We start from the raw sequence: 25,652 nt of genomic DNA on the forward strand, positions 1-25,652 counted from the left end.
ATTCATATATATTATGGGCTTTTCTTAATAAAATACATCATTATGAAATCATTAGAATTAAACCATTATAATAAGTTTTTTGAAATAGTTTAGATTTATTATCATAAAAATTGTAGATAATCATATAGTATTACATATATAAAACTATGTATGACCTTGAGGTTACCGCTGACAAATAAAATTCAAAATACCCGCATAACAAAAAACAATTTGAGTCATATTCCAAACCATTAAATTATTTCAAAGCAAAATGTAACTATATTTCAAACACTTCTGGTAATGTTTTACAATGAATGACTGAAATGTTTGCACAATAAAGAATTATTCTACGACAATTTTTCATATTGTAATGATATGCTACGTTGTCTCGTTATTTTTGAACGATATCAATTCAAAAATACATAACTTCTTGATACAATAAAGATCTCACATGATTTGTGGCAACAATAAATAAAATTGTTATGTTATTTTTATTTATTGTTTAAAATCTTAAATTGAGCAGGTAGCAACACGTCAAAGTTGCAGTGCCAAGTTGTTCATCGTCATAAGTTCACCTTATCGCAGACCTTGCAGACAGATCGCAGCTGTTTATTAAAATTTTCTACCATTATTTTTTAATTTTGTTAAATTATTTTCTTTTACTTCGTTTAATTTAAGTATTGCGTTGTGTGTCGTGAACATCGAGCTAAAGCATCACACAGTAAGGTATGTACAAAACAAATTGTAATAATTGTTTTAAACGAGTAAAATTTTAAGAATACCATTTTCTCTTCTAGACATTCATTGGAGCGTTGAACAATTTGTGACCAAAGTAGCATCGAGGATTGCAAAAAGGTCAATATAAACGGAAGTGCCAACCTCATCATGGACATTACCCGGAAATCAATGCAGCACTGCCAAATAGCCTCGGGAACTGCAGCTCCGAAATGGACTGAAGGTAATGTTGATCTCCGACCACGGACAAATCATCTGCAGTGCTTGAGGATATGAGCGACTAGGGTGAAATGCCCCGAATATTGCACGTTTGTAAACCCATTGCTCTCCCTGGAAAAGAGAAAAATCATCAATCATATGTTGTCAAAGAACCTATTCTACAACCATGGGCTATTTCCAACTGAAACGTTCCGCTACCCACTATCCGCAATGATAAATAATACGTCGATATTTATTGTACTTTATAAATGACGTAAGGTTCAAGAGCTAAATTCAACAACAGCACAACAACAGGTTGTGCATAACCGTTGCTTCCCTGGAGTAGATATATTATCTGGTATTCTAAACAGGTCAGTTGCACTTTAGCATTATTCACAAGTTCACAGAAAGTAATATTTATTTCGATATCAATTTCAGCACAAGCCGATATCTCTATACCCTTTGGTTCTTCGGAAAAAAATCTGTGCCCGGGATGGGGGAATCAGTTGAGGTAACATTCGTTTGAACACGGGAAAGAATAATTCAATGCAAATTTTTCAAAGCGACTTATCTGATGGGTCTGATGGCGATGAAAATGAAATTTCAGCACAAGGCGATACCGGTTGGAGGTATGTACGACGACACTGTCCTGGAGCCGGTTTCACCCTCTAGCAAGTAGGCATTCTTGGGTTCTCATTAGGACAATCCTTAAATCAACTTCGATGCGTCGATTCACAGTACCAAAAAGTTCACGGGTGTAGCCGCGTATAACGATGGACGACAGCCAGTTAACGACAACATCGCTGCCGTGAACGATTCCGTTTGGTAGTACCTACGTCGATATCACCCTGACGCGGATCCACCGGTCCCGAATAATCGATAATAATGCCACAACAAGTCAACAGTGGCAATCCTTAAATCAACTTGAATATGTCGATTTATAAAGATATCCCGGATAGAGCGGATAAGTCGATAGACGGACATCACATCGTAGCCGTGAACGATTTGAATTCATTGAATACATTATGCAAGTTGTTTGGTACAGCACGAGCTGAATAATTAGAATTAGAACTAATAAACAAAGAACTAATCAAAAAAGAAACAATGGCATAAAGTAAGTACGTGTAGTAAAGTCCTGCTTCTCCAGCTGAACATATATTGTTAATTACTTAATAATTTAAATAAAAATAAGAGTGACATTGATTACTTGACCAATGTAAAGTTTGAAGTTGGATTTTGTTACATTTACCTACTTTTTGCCATTGTATTCTTTAATTAATTTATTTATTTTTTTAAGTTTTTTCTCCATAATGTACCATACAAAAGCAATACAGGAAAACTTTATTTTACCATATTGTATTATAAATTACCAATTTAGTTTGAAGTTTTTTTTTTAGCTCAATTTTATGGTTCAATAATCAAACAAACATAAAACATACGGTGAACCGTTCGAAAAATGGATGGTAAGTCAACTATCTGCCGGAAAGTTCACGAATTTTTTTGCACCGGAAAATCGGCATTTTTTTATTGTAACATAACTTAACCGCCCTTTACTCATATTGTAAAATAGCAAAATACCATCTATCAGATTGTCGAAACAATCAACGGTAGTGTGAGCTTATTGTTTTGATGGGTTATTAATGTTATTCTTTATGTATAGTTTTTAATGGTCACGGAAAATACAGGATACGGCGGTCGTATGGTCTAGAATTATGCGGGTAGTGCACATGCAAAGCTTACTGTCCTGAACACACAACTGGGGTAAATTTTAAATTATTCTTTTAAAACACCATACATGAGAAGAAAAATTAAGAAAATCACTCGCGAAATGTCTAATATTACACATGTGTCGTAATAGCAGCAACGACTGTTATCCATTTTCGAAACAGCAACACGGCAACACATTCTCATAGCAGCGTGGCTTTACGGCGATTATTTTCATTGGAAAAATGATATCGTCGGAGGTTTAGATTCGGTGCGGTGATAGAATTTTCTCAGCAGTCTTTGTGTTTGTACTGCATCGCTCCAAAATAATGTCCGAGTTCTTCGGGTTGACAGTCAACACCGAGGCCAACACAATACGGCGATACAGGTCTGCTGTTTGCCGAAGATGATTCCTATAGTGTGGATAATTTAAAAAATCGCAATTATTTTTGTGTCTTGTAAGCTGAGTAATATGCTTTTTACATCTCAGCTAAAAACATTAACTTTAAAAATCTCACCTTTATTGCATGAAAGAAGAACTTAACCGTCGTGTCATGTTCTTTGTGTCACCGTTTCTCGGCATCACACATGTAGCTCTATAATTGGACATTCCCCTGAGATAGTTCCCGCAGCATCGTTATCAATTCATCGGCTTCTTTGTTGCCAGCACCTGCTGAGCCATCTTCAGGGAAATAGTTATGGTGATAGTTTTGATTTGCTCCTTCCCGTTGGAGCCGGTTGAATCGACATTCTCTAGTAGACTTGCGGCACTGCTGTTTAGGCTATATGAGATTCGCTGCTTTGGCTCTCGTGGCAGTGATCTATGCCACCTCTTCATTCTTCAATATAGGGAACTTTTAGCAACCGCTTTGACGGAGTATTTATTGGAAAAGCGCACATGATATTGTTGTTGATATTGGAGCGGTCGTGTTTGACGTGCCTGTCGTTCCTGGCTAAACCGGCTAAACACATTCGGTTTTGTGTTTGTAATAATAGTGCTGTCCAATGAGCAGCTCGAAGTAGCTCGAAGTTGTTCCCGTCCTGCTCGTTCTTTTTTGTCAACAAACGGGCATGAGCGTGACAGGAACAACTTCGAGCTACTTCGAGCTACTTCGAGCTGCTCATTGGACAGCACTAATGTTTGTAAACACTTTGTTACTGCAGGAGCGTCGCCGGTGCCTAAAAACAAATCATATGCAGTTCAAGTTTGTTCGATCGTGTAAAAAATCCTAATAATGTCGTATGAACACACAATCTACTTACCTCCGTATTCCGTAAAACTTTCCGGATGACAATATTTCCCATCACTGATGTATGCATATCAGCAATAAATTGATTTGTTTGCTGCCAAGTCGGCTCCTGGTAGATTACCCGTCGCAGTGGATACTGCTGTGGCGATGGTGTCATCGTCAGCGAATATTATGTTCATGCCATGGGGCCATATAATGGGAATTCCGTAATCGCCGCTCCAGTTGATTTCTGGAGTAGTTCTCAGTCAGATGCTTCCAAGCTGCATCTGTAACAGATGCATGACAAGTGACGACTGTAGCCATTTTGTTATTTTTTCACATTGTTGTGCATTCTCGCATCATTCGTATCCGTATCAGTTAAAATGTTCAAAAGTTGTGCATTTTATGTGTGAGACGTTATGGATTTTAGCCATTAGTCTAGACGGTCTAGACACATATTTTATAAACGGATTATTAATGAGAACAATTATTCACGCTTATTAAGGGTATGTGTGTGGTTTTGTGATCCATAAAGCCCAAATAAACTTTATGGTTGAGACGATCTGGTCTTTTTATGTGTCGTTGCATATATTAAAAAATATTGGATTTTTTGTAGTGTACAAACTCTGAAAAAATCGATCATAATTCATTGTTCGCCCAATACAGCAGTTATGAGATACGCCCTTTGGAAATAAATAATTTTGCATCACTCGCTGTCATAACAAATGAAACACGAAGCACGCAAAAAATCTGCGTTTGGCTGAAAAACTACATCCTTTTTACATATTTGAGAATTTTAAATGTTTGTGCTGTTGGCGATCATCCGGCCATAATTTCTGTGAAACAAAATTCAATACACCAGTGTCTGCAAGATGCCAAAAAAGATGGGAATTAACAGCAAAGCTGTGGAAGCTCGCGAACGTAAAGCCGAGGCGAAAAAGGTTGCGAACGAGAAAGCTGCCAAGGCAGCAGAAGATGCACTATGGGCGGATGACGATAAATCAATGGCTAAAAAGAAAAAGCAAAAGGTAAAATTAATGCTACTAGAAGGTAATTTTATTATGTATTAAATAGCTTTTTTTCCGGCGCGCTTTGTTATGTCAGAGGGGGAAGGGGTCTCGAACCACCACAGAAATATTACTTGCCTTATTCATAAACCTTCACATGTCATACTTGATTCCATTTTTTGCTTGATTAGCTCTCGGTTCATTTTTTGAATTTTATGGGAGCCCCCACTTCTAGAGGGGAAAGGGGTCTTGAACCTTTATTGGCTTCAAAACCTACTGCATACAAATGTTCACGCTGATCGGTTCTTCAGTTTCCGAGTCTATAAAGGTCGAACAAACGGACAGAAACTAAATTCTATGTGATATACATAGATTCTTGAGATTCTTCGTGTGTGTACTGTGCATGTAAATCAAAATATATGGTTCATGGCTCAATCTATCAATGCACTGATGTTCATGATCGACAGAAATCCTGATATACATAATTATACGAATACAAAAACATGGAATAGCGCAAAGTAGCATCATCGCTAGGTGGATAAATTACGGTATTAAATTAAATATTCATCCGTTTTTTAAACATTTTTTATAATGTTTCATGAACAAAATTCAAATTCTCATTATATTTGGCTGATTTGAGACAAAACTAAAATAATAATTCTAAAGTTTCTAAGTTACACGCAAAGCTTATGATGAGTATTTTCTGAAAGTTAATTCTTTGTAGGAAGATGAAGAGCGTAAGCGCCTGGAGCAAGCAAGAAAAAAAGCAGAAGCAAAAGCCTTGCTTGAGCAGGAAATGAATTCCATTAAGACGGCACCTAAGGTATCTGTACAAAAAATTACTCGATCCCAAATTGACGCTGAAGTGGAAAAACGTAATCGTGCTATTGAAACAGTGAATAACCCACCAAAGCAGACCGTTCCAAAAACAGCTATAATCGAAGAGAATCTGAATCGCGTCATGGCCGAAACGGAAGTCGCACAAACAATAGACCAAGCCATAGCCGTTCTTAGCGTCAAGGATGGCGAGGATCGCCATCCGGAGAAACGAATGAAGGCGGCTTTTAAGGCATATGAAGATGAACAGTTGCCAATTATGAAACAAGAATATCCATCTCTAAAATTATCACAGCTCAAACAAATGATTTTTAAGGAGTGGCAAAAGTCTCCCCAGAATCCAATGAATCAGTAGATTAAAAGTAGATGCCAATTTGAGAGGTATCAATATTATTATTTTATTTATTGAGCTGAAGCAGCATTTCCATCGTGGTGCAATAAATTACGAGCCGAGACCTCACGAATAGTGGCTGCCGATTCAATGGATCATCGATAAACGACAGTCGCTTGAGGAAATTGCAAAACAGTAAAGACTCACAGGCATTACACATGATTTGGTTACTGATATATCACTTCCGTTGTTCAGCATGCAGAATACTACAACTGAAGTCTTTTCTGTTTTATAACTAATATTGTGGTTTGTTATTTTACTTAATATATCGTTTTATCTTCCGGCCTTCAATCTTAGATAGACGAATCCAACTAAAAATAGGAAGAAGACAACCGATGGTGTTAACTTTGACAGGTCGCACGGCTCAGCATAGAAAGATTATTGAAAAATGTTAGTAATAAATTGTAGACAAAAAGTAATTAAAACTGATTGGTGTACATGTAATGATTCGTACATCTATCAGATTTTAATTAAATTTAGTCTACAATGTATTACAGTGTTGATCCGATTTTGTCACTCCCTGCTTTTGTCTACCCCCAGGGAATGTAAAATAACAACATTGTCCTCTCTTGTAAATGTTGGGACAAATTTAACTCGCAATAAGCGTTTGTCCCAAACTGAAACAGAATAGAACAATGACCGCCTGCCGCGCATTCTGAGATTTAGTCGGTTTTTGATGATGTTTTTGGTTGAATAAGTTTCAGTTATCAATGTTTAGACATAAACTTAACCATTTGTTGACATGATTTGTGTTTTACTTCTTAAATATACAAGTTATCGCAATTTGAAAGCTTCACAACAATTGCCTTTCCATGTTTGTTGCAAATAAAATGGAACGCAACAATGTCTTTATCCTCTGCAGATGAGGACAAAGAGTTATCGTTATTCTCTTTTGTTGCTTGTTTTTTGCATTTTTCAGCGACAATTACATTCCTTGTCTGCCCCCGATCACGTTTTCTACCAAATTTTGCCACAAAAAATAAATAAATTAGTCGTTCGTTTTATTTTTTTAAGTAATACCGCAAACAACAAGGATTTACATTAAATAACTTACCACCGATGGTTAATTATGAATGATTTCTGAGTACCTGTGAAGGATTCTGTGAGCTTTTTCGACAATATGGCCCCTGGCTGTTCAACTCGTTATGCCAAACGACATGGTGCCATTTGGGTAACCCCATTTTTGTGTATGTTCACAAGGACGAACAAACTTTTTATAGGAGGCTAAAAATGAAGATTATTTTAACGCTGCAAGCTAGTGGCGTTGAAAAAGCGCTACATATCTATCTGGCCTAAACGTAAAATATATGCCTACGTTTCGACGGCTATTTGCCCGACATGTTCGGAAACTAGAGAAAAGGTAATTTTTACTGATTAATTCATATGAGTAGAAAACGGCACAGGCGCATGAATCACGTGCTGTATTAAGTGTACAAAGAAGAAAATGTAAATCATATAAAATACGACAGACTTTAGTGGGCTGGTCACTTAGTGTGAATGTCAGAAGAAAGAGTAGCAAAAACAATATTCAACAGAGAACCGGATAGAGGCCGGTGGCTTCGTGGAAGACCACGAACATTCTGGCTGCACGCGGTGGAATCGGATGTGGGATAGTAAACGTTCAAACCTGGAGAAACAGCGCCGAAGGCTGACGATTATGGAGCTCTACAATACGCCAGGCATAGGTGTATCGAGCTGTAGCCAACCAGTTATACAGGTAGGTAATGTATATCACGTTTCATATCAATTTATTCTTTATCGAGTGATGGAAAAAGATCTTTCATATTGCACAAGAAAAGCACTACCACCGCTAGGTGGGTTAGTCTGGTTCTTGTTGAGAGGCTAGACTTATAAAGGAAACATAAGTGACCCGTGTCTTCATAATTCAATATAAATAAAAGTTAAACTCAATTGCTTTGATATATCACTTCCACGATAGTTTTGTAACAGTTTGTGAATTTATTTTTTCAATTGAACATTCTACATATTCGAAACAAGATTTACATTTAAAGGACAGTTACTATTATGAACGACACAACATAAAACACTTCAAGAGAGCTCTTTTGCTCGAGCAGCAGACTTTTCCACTGCATTCATCAGCGTCGCACGCATCGCACCTTTTTCGAGTTCATGAACCCCATAAATGGTAGCTCCTCCTGGAGAGCAGACCTCGTCTTTGAGCACTGCAGGATGTTTTCCAGTTTCCAATACTGTTTTAGCTGATCCCAGAACGGTTTGCGCTGCCATTTTGAGGGCCATGTCGCGGGGAATACCCTGTTTCACCCCTCCATCGGCTAGAGCTTCTATGATTTCATACACAAAGGCAGGGCCACATCCAGTCAGCCCAGTGATGCCATCCATCTGGGTTTCCTTTACCTCATAGGCTAAACCTAACTGGTTCAGCATAAATTTTATGTCCTCATAGTAGCTAAGAATTATCTAGAACGATCAAACATTATGTTAGCATAAGAAAAAAATACTCACAGCTTCTATTACCCCAGGAACTTGAAAATGTTTATTATCTTCAAATCCCGCGCAGTATATGGTGCAGCCTTCTCCAACTTGCATCGGAGTATTGGGCATCGTACGAACGTGCTGAATATGCAAAAAGTTGAATGTGTCCTTCAATTTGGCAAGAGGCACGCCAGCCAAAATGGACACCAATATTTTTTCGTGACAGTGAGCAGTCAGATTTTCGATGGATTCGGCTTCTCGGAGGATGGATTCCTTGCAAGCTGACAATATATGCGGCTTCACACAAAGGAATACAATCTCCGATTCCAGTAGCACCTGAGCATTGCTTGTGGTTAGTCTGTTGACGTCTAGAGGGTTCCAACGAGCCTTTAGGTTGTTCAAGTTGGTAGCCGACACCGTGATTTGATTTGGTTTCAGGACACCTGTAATTGATAAAGTTATGTATGGAACATTGCATAACTAAATTCTCGTTCAATAGTCGTTATCTTAAGTGGCTAAAAGTATTTATCATGATATCAGCTATGAACATTCCGTATTACATACATAGTCCGTGGGGTTATAACCATCAGGACCTGGATTCTTCAAAGATTATGTCGAAAAGTGCAAGAAGATTTAATTAATTAGAGTCCTGTAAATTACATATATGTGCATACATGTAGGTTCAAAAAATGTCAGAAGGCTCTATTCTTCGTACCAGATATGCTTCTTCTTCTTCATTACATCCCCACACTGGGACAGAGCCGCCTCGCAGCTTAGTGTTCATTAAGCACTTCTACAGTTATAAACTGCGAGGTTTCCAGGCCAGGTTACCATTTTTTCATTCGTATATTATGAGGCTAACACGATGATACTTTTATGCCCAGGGAAGTCGAGACAATTTCCAATCCGAAAATTACCTAGACCAGCACCGGGACATGCTACTAAAGAGAATAAATTGATAACGGCTAGCAGATATTTCAATTGGATCATTTGGATAATCCAAATTTGATAAACGTTTAAGAAAACAAATATGATCTGGTGCAATAAATGTATCAACAAATAAAAAACCCAAGGCATAGCATGCGTACTCACCAGCTCGGAGCAATCCAGCGGCGATGGAATAGGCCATGTTTCCACCGCCGATGAAGCCAACATTCAGTTTGGTGAGATCTCGTTTTCCGGAAGACGCACTCATTGCTTCCCAGCCAGCTGATGCAATGTTGTTTGTTTGGGTAGATAACGGGGTTGCGATGCTCTTGTTTAGTTGTTATCGCAATATGATTGCGGAAATGGCAATGAATTTAAATACAACAATATTAATAGGAGAAAGATAACAATTTCATAAACGTTCTGATACGCGGGGTCACTTATATTATCTAACTGATAAGAGTGATAAGACAGAAGACACCACAATATAAAACTATAAACAACAACTTTGAATCAATATTCAGGACCAACATTCGAATTGGTCCTATCTGCATATCAACATTTTTATTTTTTTTAAATCAGGCCGTTACAAATATTTAATTGACTTTTTGTCCTACTAGTCTCCGAAAGGTCAAGGGGGGAGGGGGAATAATAGAAAATAAATATTAAAATGAAAAAAATCAAAAAACTCCTCGGATTTGATAAAGAATGTTTTGAAAATCCTCAAAATTATCCGAATTTTATTTTGTTGCCCCCTCAAAATATCATTTTTTGGCAAAAAAAATTCGAGGGGGGGGGAGACAAAATGGATTTTAAATATTTGTATCGGCCTCATTTACGTCATATTATTTTGACTACAATATGTTTTCGTTAATATTTGCCTTTATAAAACTGCAAAAGAATCAAATTCGGTAAATAGTACAAAAAATCGTAATAAGACATATTATATTATACAGTATCGATCCGATTTTGTCACCCCCCGAATTTTATGACGTTTTCGACCCGATTTTGTAACCCCAGAAAAAATTGAAAATTTTAGTCGTTCTTTTTATTTTTGTAAATAATACCGTAAACAACCATGGTTTTCATGAAATAACTTTCACTGCCTGTGGTTTATTATGAATCATTTCTGAGTACCGGTCAAGAATTTTTTAGGCCTTTTCTACAACAAATTATGGCTTCCGTTCACATATTTTGCCTTCCCAAGGCATAAACTGATTCATATTAAAAAATTGAAAATAATTTTTGTCCGATTTTGTCATATTTCCTATTTTATCACCCCAAAATTCACCAGGTATTACCCCCTGGTAATCGAGATATTACTGTAGTACAGAATTAGCAAAAAACAAGATGTTTTTTAACTCTTCTCTTTTTGTTTAGCACAAACCTGCAGGTTTATATTTATTTGACTTAAGTGAGCAGCTGCATCAATCGATCCACCAAATTATCCAGAAATATGGGATGATGAAGAACTGCCTGCCGGCTGGTTGGATGGCCCCATATGCCCAATTTATAAGAAGGCACAGACTAGAGTGTGCCAATTACAGAGGGGTCGCCCTTCTGAATTCGGCGAACAAAATTCTGTCGCGTATCCTGTTTAACAGACTGAGACCGCTTGAGGAGTCATTCGTCGGCGAATACCAGGCAGATTTTCGTGAGAGCCGATTGTCGGAGTCCATACCCAAATAAATAACACAACACAAGTTTTCAATTTTTCTTATATAGCTCTATATTTTTTTTTTCATTTTTTTTTTGTACATATTCGTCTACATTGACGTCCGTCTAAAAACTGAAGCTTTTCTGGTGCGACCTCTCGTTCAAAATCGTTTCTCTCTTTCTCTCCACTTTCTTTGTTATTTTTCACGAGTTCTTTGTCAAGGTACTCAATACGTCATTTTTGACATACACTCTAATTATGTATAGGTTCCTAATGAATATTACACTGTTACGAATGTTTGGTCAGATTGCGAGTATGTATAATTATTATTTAATTTTAAACACATCAACATTTTATTAAATATTCAATTTTCATTTAATTCATCTCAATCCTACATCCTTCTCTACCCCTACTCTTTATTTACATACAAATTTTTTTTTTAATGAGAAAGACTGTGCTGCATGATTATCCAATTTATAATCTGAAAAGAGGAATCGTTAATTCAAGTGTCTATTTATGAGAATACTTACCAAGAAATGCGTTTTTTAATATTTCCAATATTATTTGTTACGCATCGAGTAATATACCTTAAACAAAAATCTAAAAGATAACTAAATGAAAAATAATTAGAATAAAATATTACATAAACAGTATCACCATTAAATCTCTATTTTTGCCTTCTCGTATACAAAGTATACGTAAAGACCTTAGACCTTGGGCTTAGAAGTTATAGCCAAAAATTTTTTTTTCATACAAAAAGTCACTCGAATAAACGAGAAAGGCACCATCACCGCTAGGTGGACTAATCTGGGTTTTTCTATGTTCATTTATTACGTTCATTATTTCTAACACTATACACGTGGCAACAGCTGATCTTGTTCATGCAGTCATGGGTAAAGCTTACCAGACTCTAGAAAATCAATCTTGCATCAAAACCAGAAAAGTTCCTACAATATTCTCAGTTCATCTCAGTTAACACTTTCTAACACTAAACACGTAACAACAGCTGATCTTGTTCATGCAGTCATGGATAAAGCTTACCAGGCTCTAGAAAATCAATCTTGCATCAAAACCAGAAAAATTCCAACAATATTCTCAGTTCATCTCAGTTAACACTTTCAAACACTAAACACGTAACAACAGCTGATCTTGTTCATGCAGTCATGAGTAGAGCTTACCAGGCTCTAAAAAATCAATCTTGCATCAAACCCAGAAAAATTCCAACAATATTCTCAGTTCATCTCAGTTTACACTTTCTAACACTAAACACGTGGCAACAGCTGATCTTGTTCATGCAGTCATGGATAAAGCTTACCAGGCTCTAGAAAATCAATCTTGCATCAAAACCAGAAAAATTCCAACAATTTTCTCAGTTCATCTCAGTTTACACTTTCTAACACTATACACGTGGCAACAGCTGATCTTGTTCATGCAGTCATGGATAAAGCTTACCAGGCTCTAGAAAATCAATCTTGCATCAAAACCAGAAAAATTCCAACAATATTCTCAGTTCATCTCAGTTTACACTTTCTAACACTAAACACGTGGCAACAGCTGATCTTGTTCATGCAGTCATGGATAAAGCTTACCAGGCTCTAGAAAATCAATCTTGCATCAAAACCAGAAAAATTCCAACAATTTTCTCAGTTCATCTCAGTTTACACTTTCTAACACTAAACACGTGGCAACAGGTGATCTTGTTCATGCAGTCATGGATAAAGCTTACCAGGCTCTAGAAAATCAATCTTGCATCAAAACCAGAAAAATTCCAACAATATTCTCAGTTCATCTCAGTTTACACTTTCTAACACTACACGTGACAACAGCTGATATTGTTCATGCAGTCATAGATAAAGCTTACCAGGCTCTAGAAAATCAATCTTGCATCAAAACCAGAAAAATTCCAGCAATATTCTCAGTTCATCTCAGTTTACACTTTCTAACACTAAACACGTGGCAACAGCTGATCTTGTTCATGCAGTCATGGATAAAGCTTACCAGGCTCTAGAAAATCAATCTTGCATCAAAACCAGAAAAATTCCAACAATTTTCTCAGTTCATCTCAGTTAACACTTTCTAACACTAAACACGTAACAACAGCTGATCTTGTTCATGCAGTCATGGATAAAGCTTACCAGGCTCTAGAAAATCAATCTTGCATCAAAACCAGAAAAATTCCAACAATATTCTCAGTTCATCTCAGTTTACACTTTCTAACACTACACGTGACAACAGCTGATATTGTTCATGCAGTCATAGATAAAGCTTACCAGGCTCTAGAAAATCAATCTTGCATCAAAACCAGAAAAATTCCTACAATATTCTCAATTGATCTCAGTTTACACTTTCTAACACTATACACATGGCAACAGCTGATCTTGTTCACGCAATCATGATAGAGCTTACCAGGCTCTAGAAAATCAATCTTGCATCAAAACCAGAAAAATTCCAACAATATTCTCAGTTCATCTCAGTTAACACTTTCTAACACTAAACACGTAACAACAGCTGATCTTGTTCATGCAGTCATGGATAAAGCTTACCAGGCTCTAGAAAATCAATCTTGCATCAAAACCAGAAAAATTCCAACAATATTCTCAGTTCATCTCAGTTTACACTTTCTAACACTAAACACGTGGCAACAACAATCCTACACCGATCAACGACGGATCAGATGTTTAGCCTGCGGATGATCCTCGATAAATTCCGGGAGTAGAACTTGCAGACTCGTCATCTGTTCATTGATTTCATAGCAGCGTACGATTCAGTGAAAAGAAATTAGCTGTGGCAGATAATGTCCGAACTTGGTTTTCCGGCGAAACTGTTTAGACTGATACGTCCAATGCTGGATGGCTCAAAATCAACTATTCGGATTGCAGACGAAGTGTCAACCTCGTTTGTGATCTTAGACAGATTGGAGCAGGGTGATGCACTTTCGAATTTATTGTTCAACATTGCACTCGAGGGCGCTATTAGGAAATCTGGCGTGCAGAGGAACGGCACTATTATTACATGGTCGCATATGCAGATGTGAGCATGTTTTGAGCCACTAATAGACCATTTATATACATGTATGTGTGCGTATGTGTGCATATTGGTTTAAGACCAAAATGTGTCATGCGATGCGACAACTAATTCTTAATGGTTTTTTACAAAAAATAAACTTCTGATAAGTCAGTAAAGTGCAGACAAACTCATTGATCACTCTCGAAACCTCACAGAGTGTCCCGGCATGTCATGCTATAGCTCTACATTCAAGGTTTCTCACGAATCATTCTCTGATAGAATCATTTTCCGTATAAAGGACAATTGACCTCATTGATCACATACGGATTTTTAACGGATTGTCCCGAAACCTGTAGCACAGGATGTTTCCGAAGTTGGGCCAAAACATATCATGCGACATGCTCATTCTTCAAGTTTTTTTAGCGTTAGCGTTAGCGTTAGCGTTGTTACGGTATACTTCGTAGATTGGACACTAGTGATACTCATGTTTCTTATGGAATCCTTATCCAGATTGTTATCGGAAATCAAGGTGGGGAGTTACCCTTGATTCCAATCTAAGATAAAAATGGCATAAGCATGAGGATTACTACTCCCGGCCACGCCCATCTTTACCGTAACTAGGGATAGGAAAGGAAATGTTGATGTAGAACTTACTTAACGAGAGGCCCCCGACTTGGCGACGCCCTCATAAGTTCTACGGAGTTGGTGGTTTGGTAGGGTAAGGTAGGTCATGGAGGTTTGCCTCAAGCTGGCAATTCGACCCACAGACTATGTTGTTTACCTGTTTTTATTTAAACTCTTGCCAGCCGGCTGTCGAAAGAGTATGCTAATATCAATTTTATTTACAGTTTATTCTTTAAATAATTTACAGACGATTTCTTAACCTCAATCTATCAACAAATATCCGTTGAACAAATCTAAATTTACCAAATTTGTACTTTCTGCTCAGTGAGCAAAACGATTCTTCTAGGTTCATCGAATACAAAAATCAAACCATGCCTTTTAAAGATAATTATACTAAACATTTTACAAAGTTTTATTTCAAGTATTTTTGCGATTTCTGATATAAAATTCAATAGCAAACAATCAAACAAAATTAAAATATTCTAGCTAAATTTTACTATTTTGGTCGAGCATGGGTCAGCCGCCTGACACCCGCGTTGAAAAATATGTTCCATGCTTGCCCCCCCCCCCCATAAAATAATAACGTGTGCTAATCACTAATGATACTAAAAGATTTGAATGAAATTAGGCATTGTTCCCGCTTATCATTTTAGCACCGCCAGGGGGAACTTGGCCGATACCCACTGCACTTTTCTTTCCCTTACCATAAACAATTACCATCATTTGTGATATCTCAACGGAATCTTATTGGGAATTCTGAAATGGCAGAAAATCAATGCAGTTAGATTGCCAGGTAATACGTGCACATCGTAGCACTGGTGATGCATCACAATCGTATATATACAAGAGTATATGCACTATATGATGACATTGACCGGAAGATTAGATAAGCATTTCCCCCCGCTCATTCTTCAAGTTTTTTTCACACATAAACTTCTAATAAGTCTGTAAAGTGTAAAAGAAATCATTTGCCACTTCCAGAATATCACAGCCCTAGCAGCACGGATTACGACCAGATTTACTCACTATAAAGTTGCTCCAACCATTTTTTCCTGACATGTGCTGCTCGGGAGAGTGCCTGGCGGATCCTGTAGGTATGGACATTTCCGGGTTTCGGGTTCTAAGCACCCGTCTCTCGAATACTACAAGTGCTTGCAAGTCCTCCTCAAGCATTGTCCATGTTTCATGTCCGTAGAGGACTACCGGTCTTATGACACATTTGGTGCGGTGAACAAGGATGTTATCGATCACTTAATAATTTGCATTCGATCATTTAGTAGTTTTCCAATAGCTCATTCCAGAAGCTGAATTTCAAAATGTGTTGTATGGTGGAGTTCTAGTGCAAAGGTTTTTTTTACAACTCTGCCTAATGGTTCGTTGTTAGAATTCAACTAACGGAGTTACAGCGCTAGTTACAGTAACTTAAACTAAATGATTGGAATTTTGTTATCATTTAGTCTATGTTACTGAAACTATAGCTATAACTCCGTTGCTAATGGAATTTGAACAACGAACCATTAGGCAGAGTTGTAGAAACATCTTCGTTCTAGAACTCCACCATACAACACATTTTGAAATTCAGCTTTTGTATTGGGTTATTGACAAACTACTAAATGATCCAACGCAAATTACTAAATGATCGGTAACATCCTTGGCGGTGAATCTTTTTTGACCGCAGTTTTTTTCTGGAGCCCTTTGGATGTACTATGTGTTTGATGCATTAACCACCAGTCCTACTTTTGTTGCTTCACGTTTCAGGCGGGTGTACAGTTCTGCCACCTTTGCTAATGTTCGGCCGACAATGTCCATGTCATCCGCGAATCAAATAAATTGAATGAATCTGTTGAAAATCGTACCCCGGCTGTTACACCCGGCTCTCCGCATGACATCTTCTAGCGCAATGTTGAACAACAGGCACGAAAATCCATCACCTTGTCTTAGTCCCCGGCGCGATTCGAACGAACTGGAGTGTTCGTCCGAAATCTTCACACAGTTTTGCACACCATCCACCGTTGCTTTGATCAATCTGGTAGCTTCCCAGGGAAGCTGTTCTCGTCCATAATTTTCCATAGCTCTACGCGGTCTATACTGTCGTATGCCGCCTTGAAATCAATGAACAGATGGTGCGTTGGGGCCTGGTACTCACGGCATTTTTTAAGGATTTGCCATGCAGTGAAGATCTGGTCCGTTGTTGAGTGGCCGTCAAAGAATCCGGCTTGATAACTTCCCACAAACTCATTCACTAATGGTGACAGACGTCGGAAGATGATCTGGGATATCACTTTGTAGGCGGCATAAAGGATGATGATCGCTCGATTGTACTTTCTTGTAGATGGGGCTATGTTGGAAGTAGGCGCAGATAATGGCCATATTCTTGGAGGCGGCGAAATCAATTATTCGTAGGCCGTTTTCGTTCGTCAGCCGGTGAGCGCTGAACCGCCCAACAATCGGTCTAAACTCCTCCTCCTCTTGGCCAACCTAGCGTTCAAATTTCCTATGATGATTTTGACGTCGGGCTTAGGAAGCTGTCGTACTCACGTTCCAGCTGCGCGTAGAATGCGTCCTTATCATCAAAACATAACAAAAGTTCCTTTAAGAGTACGTTACTCAGCTTCACTGAGCTGCTTAAGCGAAAAACGAACTCTTAAAGGAACTTTTGGTTACTTGGGGAGAACGTTTGCAAACCAAAACGGGTCATGCGACAGCTCTTCCTTCAGGATTTTTTCTACGAATACTAATGGATCTGTAAAGCACGACAGAGCTTATTGGTTACTACCAGGAACTCACGGGGTGCCCCGGGAGAACCTTCAGGAGGGAACATTGAGGGGGATTGTAGACCAGAACGCCTCTTGCGGCCATTCTTTAATTGAAAATCCTCACGAACAATCTTCCGAGGAGGCAGTAGAAGACGATATACCTTATTGCCCGCACTCGAAGCCTCAGGAGCGCCTGTAGGTGAAAGCATTTTCTTATAGACCAAAACGTATCTTGCGATGGCTCTTTGTAATTGATTCATTTAGAAACGAAAATTATTTTAAGCTTTTGGTGGAATGTATTTACTTTCCATTCAAGTTTGTACTATGTATTCCATTTAATTCCACTACTTTATTGTACCTTTGTACCTTTATTGTCTCGTTAAGTCAAGTCAAGTACGAGACACTGGAGACGGCCTTACTGTTGAGGTCGAAAGGCGTATCTGTCAAAAGTACAATAAAGTAGTGGAATTAAATGATTCAATCAATTTATTTAGTTTACATCTTAACATACAACACTGAATCAACAATTTGACGCCACAACACACGGCTACAAGCCACATCTCTCCTTCCTTAGATGCCCTTTACGCTCATCAAATAGTTTTGATTTCTTTCTAATTGATCGTCTTCTTCAATGGCTCTACATTTCAACTGGAACTTGGCCTGCCTTTTAACTTAGTGTTCTATTCGCATTTCCACAGTTTTAAAAGCTTATCCGCCAATTCCTTGAGTATCTGTTTTGTATAGAAGGTACAATGATGCACTATGACCAGGAGCCGGGAGTGTTTCCCACCCGAAAACATTCTAGGCCGTAATATGTATCCCAATTTGGGTATTTCATTATTAAACGTGTATGTGCTATAAAGTTATAGCACTCGATATGTCAAATATCGTCGAATAAACAGCTCGGCGTTTGTCGGCCTCTTTCGTTATCCAGACATCAAACGTGTTGGACGTAATTTGAAGACCAGCTCCGAAATACCAAGTGATTCAACTCCGGTACATATAGTTTTCCTTCTTGATAGATTTCTTGTCCGCTTCGGTTTCGTTTCCTTTCAAAGCCTTTCACGGTCATATCATTTGGCGACGAGGATGGGATTAGCAGAAGAATTCGCGTGTGAAAAGTGAGTTTTGTCGGTGTGAAATTCCCGGATAACATTTGCCTCGGGCGGAGGCGCGATTCTTTGCCATACGAACAAGCAAAAAGAAAAGGAAAATTTGCCTCGGGTGGAGGCGCCATTCTGTACGGCAACAGTAACTAAAGGTCGGTGCTGAACGGGATCGTTTCCCCGACGGCGACTGTCCGGCGAATCGGCATCGGTAAGAGAAGGTTAGAAAAGGAATGCACAAGCACGCCATTTTGTGGCAGTGATTGTTTTATCTCATCCATCGAAAAAGTAAATCACACAAAAAAAAAGTGAAAAATATTACCAAAAGTGAATTTTCATTTTAATTAACCGGTGATCTTTGCTAACGAGCTCAAGCGGCTAAGACGGTGTGTTTTATTCACTGTACCGTAACGCCATTTTGTTTTCACCAGCGTAGGAAGGAAGTGTTTTTTTTTCTTCAAATTATATTGAACGAGTTTTTTTTTCTTCTATTTACGGAGGTTTAGAAGCCCGTTTTGGCAGCTGTTTGACCGTTCCGTATCCGTTGCGCTGACGGTTTTAGCAATCCGATCGCGGTAGGCGATTACGTTCCTATTCGAGAGCAGCTGAATAATTCGTTCCGTGTGGAACTGCTCCGTGTGGCGGTGGACTGTTGCTGACTGGCCGTTACGATTGCGACAACAATATCGGCGACGAGCAGCCGGAGGACCAGACGATTTTTCCTTCCTCTTTTTGGAGTGTGTATCCGTCGAAGGGTCTGGTAGCGTTGCCACGCTTCGGTAACAAGTTCATTCATAATCGGTAAGTCATTATTTTTTTTCTTTCATTGATTGATCATTATTTCAAAAGTGCTTTATGATATTGTATTGTGTGAATTGTTTGGTTCATGAAAAGGTACATTATGTGTTAATACTGAACAAAAGATCGTTTACCGCATAATTGGCGGATGTGCCTTGTGTAAATTTGAATAGTTTTTTGACGATTTTTATTTTTCTTTTTTGTAATTTTTTTATCGCTTTTTTGGTGAAGTAACATGGATGTAATTGACTTTCAATCTATTTTGTGAAAAGTGTGTACAACAAATTGGAGAATTTAGATCAATTTTTTGGAGCAAGCCATTTTTGCGTTGATATTTTGCAATTTATTTCGATTTTTATTTTGGTTTAAATACTTGCCTCAACTGATTTTTTTTTTTAATTAATTTAAACAAATTATAGAAACGATGTCTTACGTAGCTCCGAATATTGATCCGTACCGCAAAGGACAATCATTTGCTTCCTGGTTTACGCGCCTAGGATACCATTTTCGCGTTAACAAAGTAGCGGAAGCAGACAGGAAGGATCAAATGTTTCTCTTAGGAGGCGATTTTCTTTTCGAAGTAGCTCAGAGCTTGTACCTGAATGAACAGTTGCTGGATGCTGCACCCTTTGACGAATTGATCGCGAAGTTGAAGCAAAAGCTGGACAAAACGGATTCTGCTTTGATCCAGCGTTTCAAATTCGGGTCCCGGGTACAGCAACCTGGTGAAACAGCTAGTGACTTCCTGTTCTCGCTAAAACTTCAGGCGGAGTATTGCAATTTCAAAGATGACAAGCAGGACCGCATACTGGATCGAATTTTGATAGGCTTGTCGGATGACAATTTAAGGCAGAAGCTATTGTCAGAGGATAGTGAGAAGTTGAATCTGACTCAGGTCGAGAGGATTGTGACAACATGGGAAATGGCTACTTCCAATGCGAGGGTTTTGACACAGGACAGTTCTACAGGACAAATTGCCTCTATAGTTGGAGGGCGAGGAGCACTCTTGCAGCGTATTAAGGATCTAGCTCAGGGTCGTGGACCAGTCAAAAGTCGGTTAGGTTTCAATCCCCCGTCCGTTTCTCCTGCAAGAGGTATTCAGCGCAGCGCCACATCCCACAGGTACGATGATCGTAGAAACCATTCTTCGCAATCCAGGCAGTCTAGACAGGGGGCGGTTCCAGGAGCAACGGAAAGATACCAGGATGCTGATATTCGACCGGCGGAGTCCAAGAATGATAAGCGGATTGTCATCGATCAAAGAGTGTGCCATTATTGTGGAGTGCGTGGACACGTCAAAAGGAAATGTTTCAAACTGAAACAATATAAGAGAGACCCAGTCAATCACGTCAACATGGAGGAGCCCGGTACAAGCACGGATTATAAATTGTCCAGTATGATGAATCGTATGTCATGGGACGACAAAAGTGATGATTCAGATAAAGGTGAATTACAGTGCATGCATGTTTCGTCCATTAATAATATAAGTCATCCATGTTCACTAGAACTAACTATTCAAGGTATCACTGTGCAGATGGAGATTGATAGTGGCTCCGCTGTTTCCGTGATTGGGAAGAAGCTATTTTTGGCTAATTTCGATATACCCCTTAAGAAAAATTTCAAAAATTTTATTTGTGGCAAACGGTTCCAAATTGAAAATTGCTGGTGAAGTTATTGTTTCGGTTAATTTTTTGGAATAAAAAGGCAAAATTTAAACTTTGGGTTTTAGATTGTGATCATGCTTTTATTCCTTTATTAGGAAGAACCTCGTTGAATGTTTTCTTTCCCGGCTGGTGAAATTATTTTGGTAAACAAGTTACGATAAACAAATTAATTGTCAACAATAGCAACGACGTGATGAATTATGTTGGAACTATATTTTCTGATGTTTTCATTAAGGACTTTTCGACTCTCATTAAAGGTTCTGAAGCCGAATTGGTTTTAAAAACTGAAACACCTATTTTTTGGAAAGCTAATGACGTTCCTCACAGATTAAGGGATAAAGTTTTAGAATATTTGGACAGGTTAGAAAAACAGAATGTTATAACTCCGATTCAAACAAGTGAATGGGCATCTCCTGTTATAGTTGTTAGGAAAAAGAATGACGACATTCGTTTAGTAATTGACTGCAAAGTGTCAATAAACAAACTCATTATCCCTAATACTTACCCGTTACCTGTTGCTCAAGATCTTTTTGCTGGTTTGGCAGGGTGTACTGTTTTCTGTGCTCTAGATTTAGAGGGAGCATACACTCAGTTGTCATTAACAAAGCGTTCTAGGAAATTCATGGTAATTAACACTATAAAAGGTCTTTTTACTTACAATAGGCTGCCACAGGGGGCTTCCTCTAGTGCAGCTATTTTCCAACAGATAATGGAACAGGTGTTGCAGGGAATTGAGAAAGTTTACGTCTATTTGGATGATGTTCTCATAGCTGGAGTTGACATAGAAGACTGCAAACGGAAGCTTTTTATTGTTTTGGATAGATTGTCCAAAGCAAATATAAAGGTTAATTGGGACAAATGCAATTTTTTTGTGAACATGTTAGAATATTTGGGACATATTATTAGCGAAAAAGGTTTGTCGCCGTGTGCTAGTAAGATAGACACAATTAAAAATGCTAAAACGCCTAAAAATGTGACTGAGTTGAAGTCATTTTTGGGTTTAGTTAACTATTATAACAGATTAATTCCTGGTTTGTCTTCCAAGTTATATTGCTTGTATAACTTTTTGAAGAAGGAGGCTAAATTTGCATGGAATGATGATTGCGACAAGGCTTTTAAAAACTCAAAGAACTTACTTCTTGAAACTAATTTTCTCAAATTTTATGATCCCAGAAAACCAATCGTTGTAGTCTCTGATGCTTCTGGCTATGGTCTTGGCGGAGTTATTGCGCATTCTTTTGGAGGGGTAGATAAACCCATTTGTTTTACATCGTTTTCGTTGAACTCTGCTCAGAAGAAATATCCGATCCTTTATTTAGAAGCGCTGGCACTAGTATGCACAATAAAAAAATTTCATAAGTATTTGTATGGCCAAAAGTTTACGGTATTTACTGATCATAAACCGCTAGTTGGAATATTCGGAAAAGAAGGAAAACATGCGATACTTGTGACAAGACTTCAACGTTATATATTTGAGTTGTCGATATATGATTTCGATATCCAGTACAGGCCGTCTGCAAAAATGGGTAATGCTGATTTTTGTTCGCGATTCCCATTGGAGCAGTCGGTCCCAAAAGAGCTTGATTTGGATTGCATCAAAAGCATTAACTTTAGCAAAGTATGTCCAATTGATTTTACTGTTATTTCCAAGCATACAAAAACGGATGCTTTTCTACAAGAAATAATGAGTTTCTTGCGCCATGGTTGGCCCAAACGGATTGAAAAACGATTCATGAATATTTTTGCTAATCAGCATGAATTGGAAGTGGTAGACGATTGTTTACTGTATCAAGATAGAGTAATAATACCAAAGCAATTGCAAAATGAAGTTTTGAAATTGCTGCATGCCAACCACGGTGGAGTCGTAAAAATGAAGCAGCTGGCAAGACGCTCGGTGTACTGGTACGGAGTTAATGCTGATATAGAAAAGTTTGTTAGTGCATGTGATGCTTGCGCTGGAATGGCAGTGCATCCAAAACAGAAGATAGACACAAAATGGATTCCTTCCACAAGACCTTTTGGTAGAGTACACATAGATTTTTTCTACTTCAAGCATCACGTTTTCTTATTGATCGTTGATAGCTTTTCAAAATGGGTGGAAGTTGAGTGGATTAAAAATGGAACAACGTGTAAACAAGTTATAAAAGTATTGCTAGCATATTTTGCTAGATTTGGGTTTCCAGATACCTTAGTGCCCGATAATGGTCCTCCATTTAATTCGAATGATTTTAAAAACTTTCTTGAGAGGCAAGGAATACGGGTCCTGAACAGTCCTCCATACAATCCTGCTAGTAATGGCCAGGCGGAGAGACTAGTACGTACAGTAAAAGATGTATTAAAAAAGTTCCTACTTGACCCAGAATATTTGAGCGTAGAATTGGAGGATCTGATTAGCCTGTTTTTAATCAATTTTAGAAATAATATGACGATGGATGGTTTTTTTCCTTCCGAAAAAGTTTTAAGCTATACCCCTAAATTGTTAATCGATTTGATTAATCCTAAGCGACACACTAATGAAAAAGTACCATTAACTAATTATAAGCGTAATGATGATACAACCACTGGATCTAATAACGATATTAGTAAAGAACCTACTAAAGATCCTTTTGATAGTCTGATGGCGGGTGACGCATTATGGTACAAGAACAGCAACCCTCACCATCAGGCTAAATGGCTAAAGGCATATTTTCTAAAACGAGTTTGTAAAAATATCCTACAGATTACAATTGGAAACGGACTTACGACCACGGCGCACCGAAGTCAAGTTAAGATCATCGACGATGCGGGCAGTCGGATGCGACGAAGGATGGTGGTGCATGTCGATCGAACTGTCGATAACCCTGGTCCATCACCACCACCTCTGCAAGAAACCATCCACGGAGAAGAGCCGGGCGAGGAGCCTTTCCGGGGTTTTCCGGAGTGCGAGTTGCGCGGTATCGAATCTCAAGTGGTTGAGCCGAATCGAAAACGGAAGTCCGATGCAAATTTGGCGCTCGATGGCCTGCCGAGACGTTCGAAGAGAACTCGAAGAAGTAATTGCAAAGTGAATTTCAATATTTTGAATCAAATTGGATTTGTTCTTAATTGTTAATATTTTGTAAACTATAACTTAAAGTGTGAAATATGATCGAATAACTCCCAAAAGGGGGAGGATTAATATGTATCCCAATTTGGGTATTTCATTATTAAACGTGTATGTGCTATAAAGTTATAGCACTCGATATGTCAAATATCGTTGAATAAACAGCTCGGCGTTTGTCGGCCTCTTTCGTTATCCAGACATCAAACGTGTTGGACGTAATTTGAAGACCAGCTCCGAAATACCAAGTGATTCAACTCCGGTACATATAGTTTTCCTTCTTGATAGATTTCTTGTCCGCTTCGGTTTCGTTTCCTTTCAAAGCCTTTCACGGTCATATCAGGTTGGACCGAAAATCGAACTCTCCTTCTCCAGATAGGCAATCCTACGCCATTGCTCAGGCCCTTATACATGTTCCCTCAAGGCAATCCATAATATTCTGGGAGTGGCCAGTAGGGGAGACTGGGTAGACTTGATCCCCTTTTCTGATTTTCGATGTATCACAGCCAAAAATAAATAAACATACGCGATTTCCCCACAGACTCTCTAAGAAATATAGTATTTATCTTTACTGATGTATGACAGTCCTTGAATTAAAGTTGTTATTCACAATCGATTTTTTGGAGTGCTGTCAAAAGTCGACTTTTAAAATATTTGGGGGAAATTGATCCCTCTACAATAACTTGCTTTGATAAAATTAGAAAGGTGCCCTCAGATTTTTTAAATATTTTTCCTTCAAAATACGCGTGATTTTCGAATTGCTGTGCGTATACATGAACGATTTTTGTTATTGAATTCGACAGCACATGCAATTTTAAAATTTGGGGAGACTTGATCCCCTTTCTACCATATCTACCATATCTACCATAATAATTTTTCCTGCCAATCCTTCATCAAATCTGTCAAATGTACAAACAAATAGAAGACTGAGAACAGATTTATATTTTAATGAATTTTTTCGCCAAATTTTTGTATGGGTGACTAACGGGGGATCAAGTTCATATTGAGGCAATAACTTCGAAACCAAATATCCTAAAACTTTGATGGAATGTTGACATTTTCACCATTTTCATCAGTACAGGTCATTAAGCATATTTATGGCTTTATACTGTGAAAAAATGAAAACATCTGGTCATTGTTATAAAAAGTTGTTCAAATTTTGCGTGACCAATAAAACAATCTTTTGGAAGGTCAAAACATACAAACCGCCCTACAGGATAAATAAGTTTGTCAATCCAAAAAATAACTCACCACATAAAGGTCATTTGTCTAGAGGATCTGTACTAAAAAATACGCTAGAACAGAACTACTTTAGTTCTCGATAAAACAAAGGGTGATCAAGTCTCCCCGGGGATCAAGTCTACCCACCTTCCCCTAAGGTCAATTGTCCTTTATAGGATCAATAGATAATTATTCGTAAGAAACCATCAAGTTAAAGTTGTCGCATGATACGCTTTGCCGCAAACGGAAATGTCCCCTCCTACAGGTTGCCCCGGGAAAC

General features: G+C 38.2%; 3 protein-coding genes and 1 long non-coding RNA gene across 7 annotated transcripts; 3 read left to right on the forward strand and 1 right to left on the reverse strand.

Annotated features, from left to right (window-relative positions):
- The first annotated feature begins 288 nt into the window (after positions 1–288).
- Positions 289–2,200, forward strand: LOC134206691 (uncharacterized). Its single transcript, XR_009978305.1, has 3 exons — positions 289–705; positions 777–1,283; positions 1,351–2,200. It is a non-coding gene; the product is annotated as an uncharacterized LOC134206691 (long non-coding RNA).
- Positions 2,201–4,539: 2,339 nt separating this feature from the next.
- LOC134206695 (coiled-coil domain-containing protein 124) lies at positions 4,540–6,220 on the forward strand. The gene is made up of 2 exons (XM_062682422.1): positions 4,540–4,873; positions 5,577–6,220. Exons 1-2 carry the CDS (start codon positions 4,718–4,720, stop codon positions 6,042–6,044), a joined length of 624 nt encoding a protein of 207 aa, XP_062538406.1. The 5' UTR covers positions 4,540–4,717; the 3' UTR covers positions 6,045–6,220.
- Positions 6,221–8,051: 1,831 nt separating this feature from the next.
- LOC134206703 (uncharacterized) lies at positions 8,052–9,991 on the reverse strand. Its single transcript, XM_062682431.1, has 3 exons — positions 9,627–9,991; positions 8,577–8,977; positions 8,052–8,519 (listed from the first exon to the last, which is right to left on the reverse strand). The coding sequence occupies exons 1-3, from the start codon at positions 9,727–9,729 to the stop codon at positions 8,130–8,132; spliced, it is 894 nt and encodes a 297-aa protein (XP_062538415.1). The 5' UTR covers positions 9,730–9,991; the 3' UTR covers positions 8,052–8,129.
- Positions 9,992–18,318: 8,327 nt separating this feature from the next.
- LOC134206713 (uncharacterized) lies at positions 18,319–24,103 on the forward strand. Of its 4 annotated transcripts, none has more exons than XM_062682450.1 (4): positions 18,319–18,831; positions 19,111–19,411; positions 19,828–20,853; positions 23,792–24,103. In XM_062682450.1, exons 3-4 carry the CDS (start codon positions 19,833–19,835, stop codon positions 23,839–23,841), a joined length of 1,071 nt encoding a protein of 356 aa, XP_062538434.1. In that variant the 5' UTR covers positions 18,319–18,831; positions 19,111–19,411; positions 19,828–19,832; the 3' UTR covers positions 23,842–24,103. The 4 variants fall into 4 exon arrangements, 3 of the variants coding, with proteins under 3 accessions (XP_062538434.1, XP_062538430.1, XP_062538425.1); XM_062682446.1 differs by having other exon boundaries at positions 19,117–19,411; XM_062682441.1 differs by having other exon boundaries at positions 18,321–18,821; positions 19,117–19,411.
- Positions 24,104–25,652: the final 1,549 nt, after the last annotated feature.

This window comes from Armigeres subalbatus, chromosome 1 (genome assembly GCF_024139115.2).
Source record: "Armigeres subalbatus isolate Guangzhou_Male chromosome 1, GZ_Asu_2, whole genome shotgun sequence".
In the NCBI taxonomy this organism is placed as follows: Eukaryota; Metazoa; Arthropoda; class Insecta; order Diptera; family Culicidae; genus Armigeres; species Armigeres subalbatus.

What these genes read in the sequence shown, in the direction of transcription:
- LOC134206695 (XM_062682422.1), top strand. Translation starts at nt 4,718, where the DNA reads ATGCCAAAAAAGATGGGAATTAACAGCAAAGCTGTGGAAGCTCGCGAA. An exon ending in CTAAAAAGAAAAAGCAAAAG is followed by an intron (nt 4,874 to 5,576) that starts GTAAAATTAATG and finishes AATTCTTTGTAG; the next exon opens with GAAGATGAAGAGCGTAAGCG.
- LOC134206703 (XM_062682431.1), bottom strand. Translation starts at nt 9,729, where the DNA reads ATGAGTGCGTCTTCCGGAAAACGAGATCTCACCAAACTGAATGTTGGC. An exon ending in CGCTGGATTGCTCCGAGCTG is followed by an intron (nt 8,978 to 9,626) that starts GTGAGTACGCAT and finishes TATCAATTACAG; the next exon opens with GTGTCCTGAAACCAAATCAA. An exon ending in AACATTTTCAAGTTCCTGGG is followed by an intron (nt 8,520 to 8,576) that starts GTAATAGAAGCT and finishes TGATCGTTCTAG; the next exon opens with ATAATTCTTAGCTACTATGA.
- LOC134206713 (XM_062682450.1), top strand. Translation starts at nt 19,833, where the DNA reads ATGTCTTACGTAGCTCCGAATATTGATCCGTACCGCAAAGGACAATCA. An exon ending in AAGTGATGATTCAGATAAAG is followed by an intron (nt 20,854 to 23,791) that starts GTGAATTACAGT and finishes AATATCCTACAG; the next exon opens with ATTACAATTGGAAACGGACT.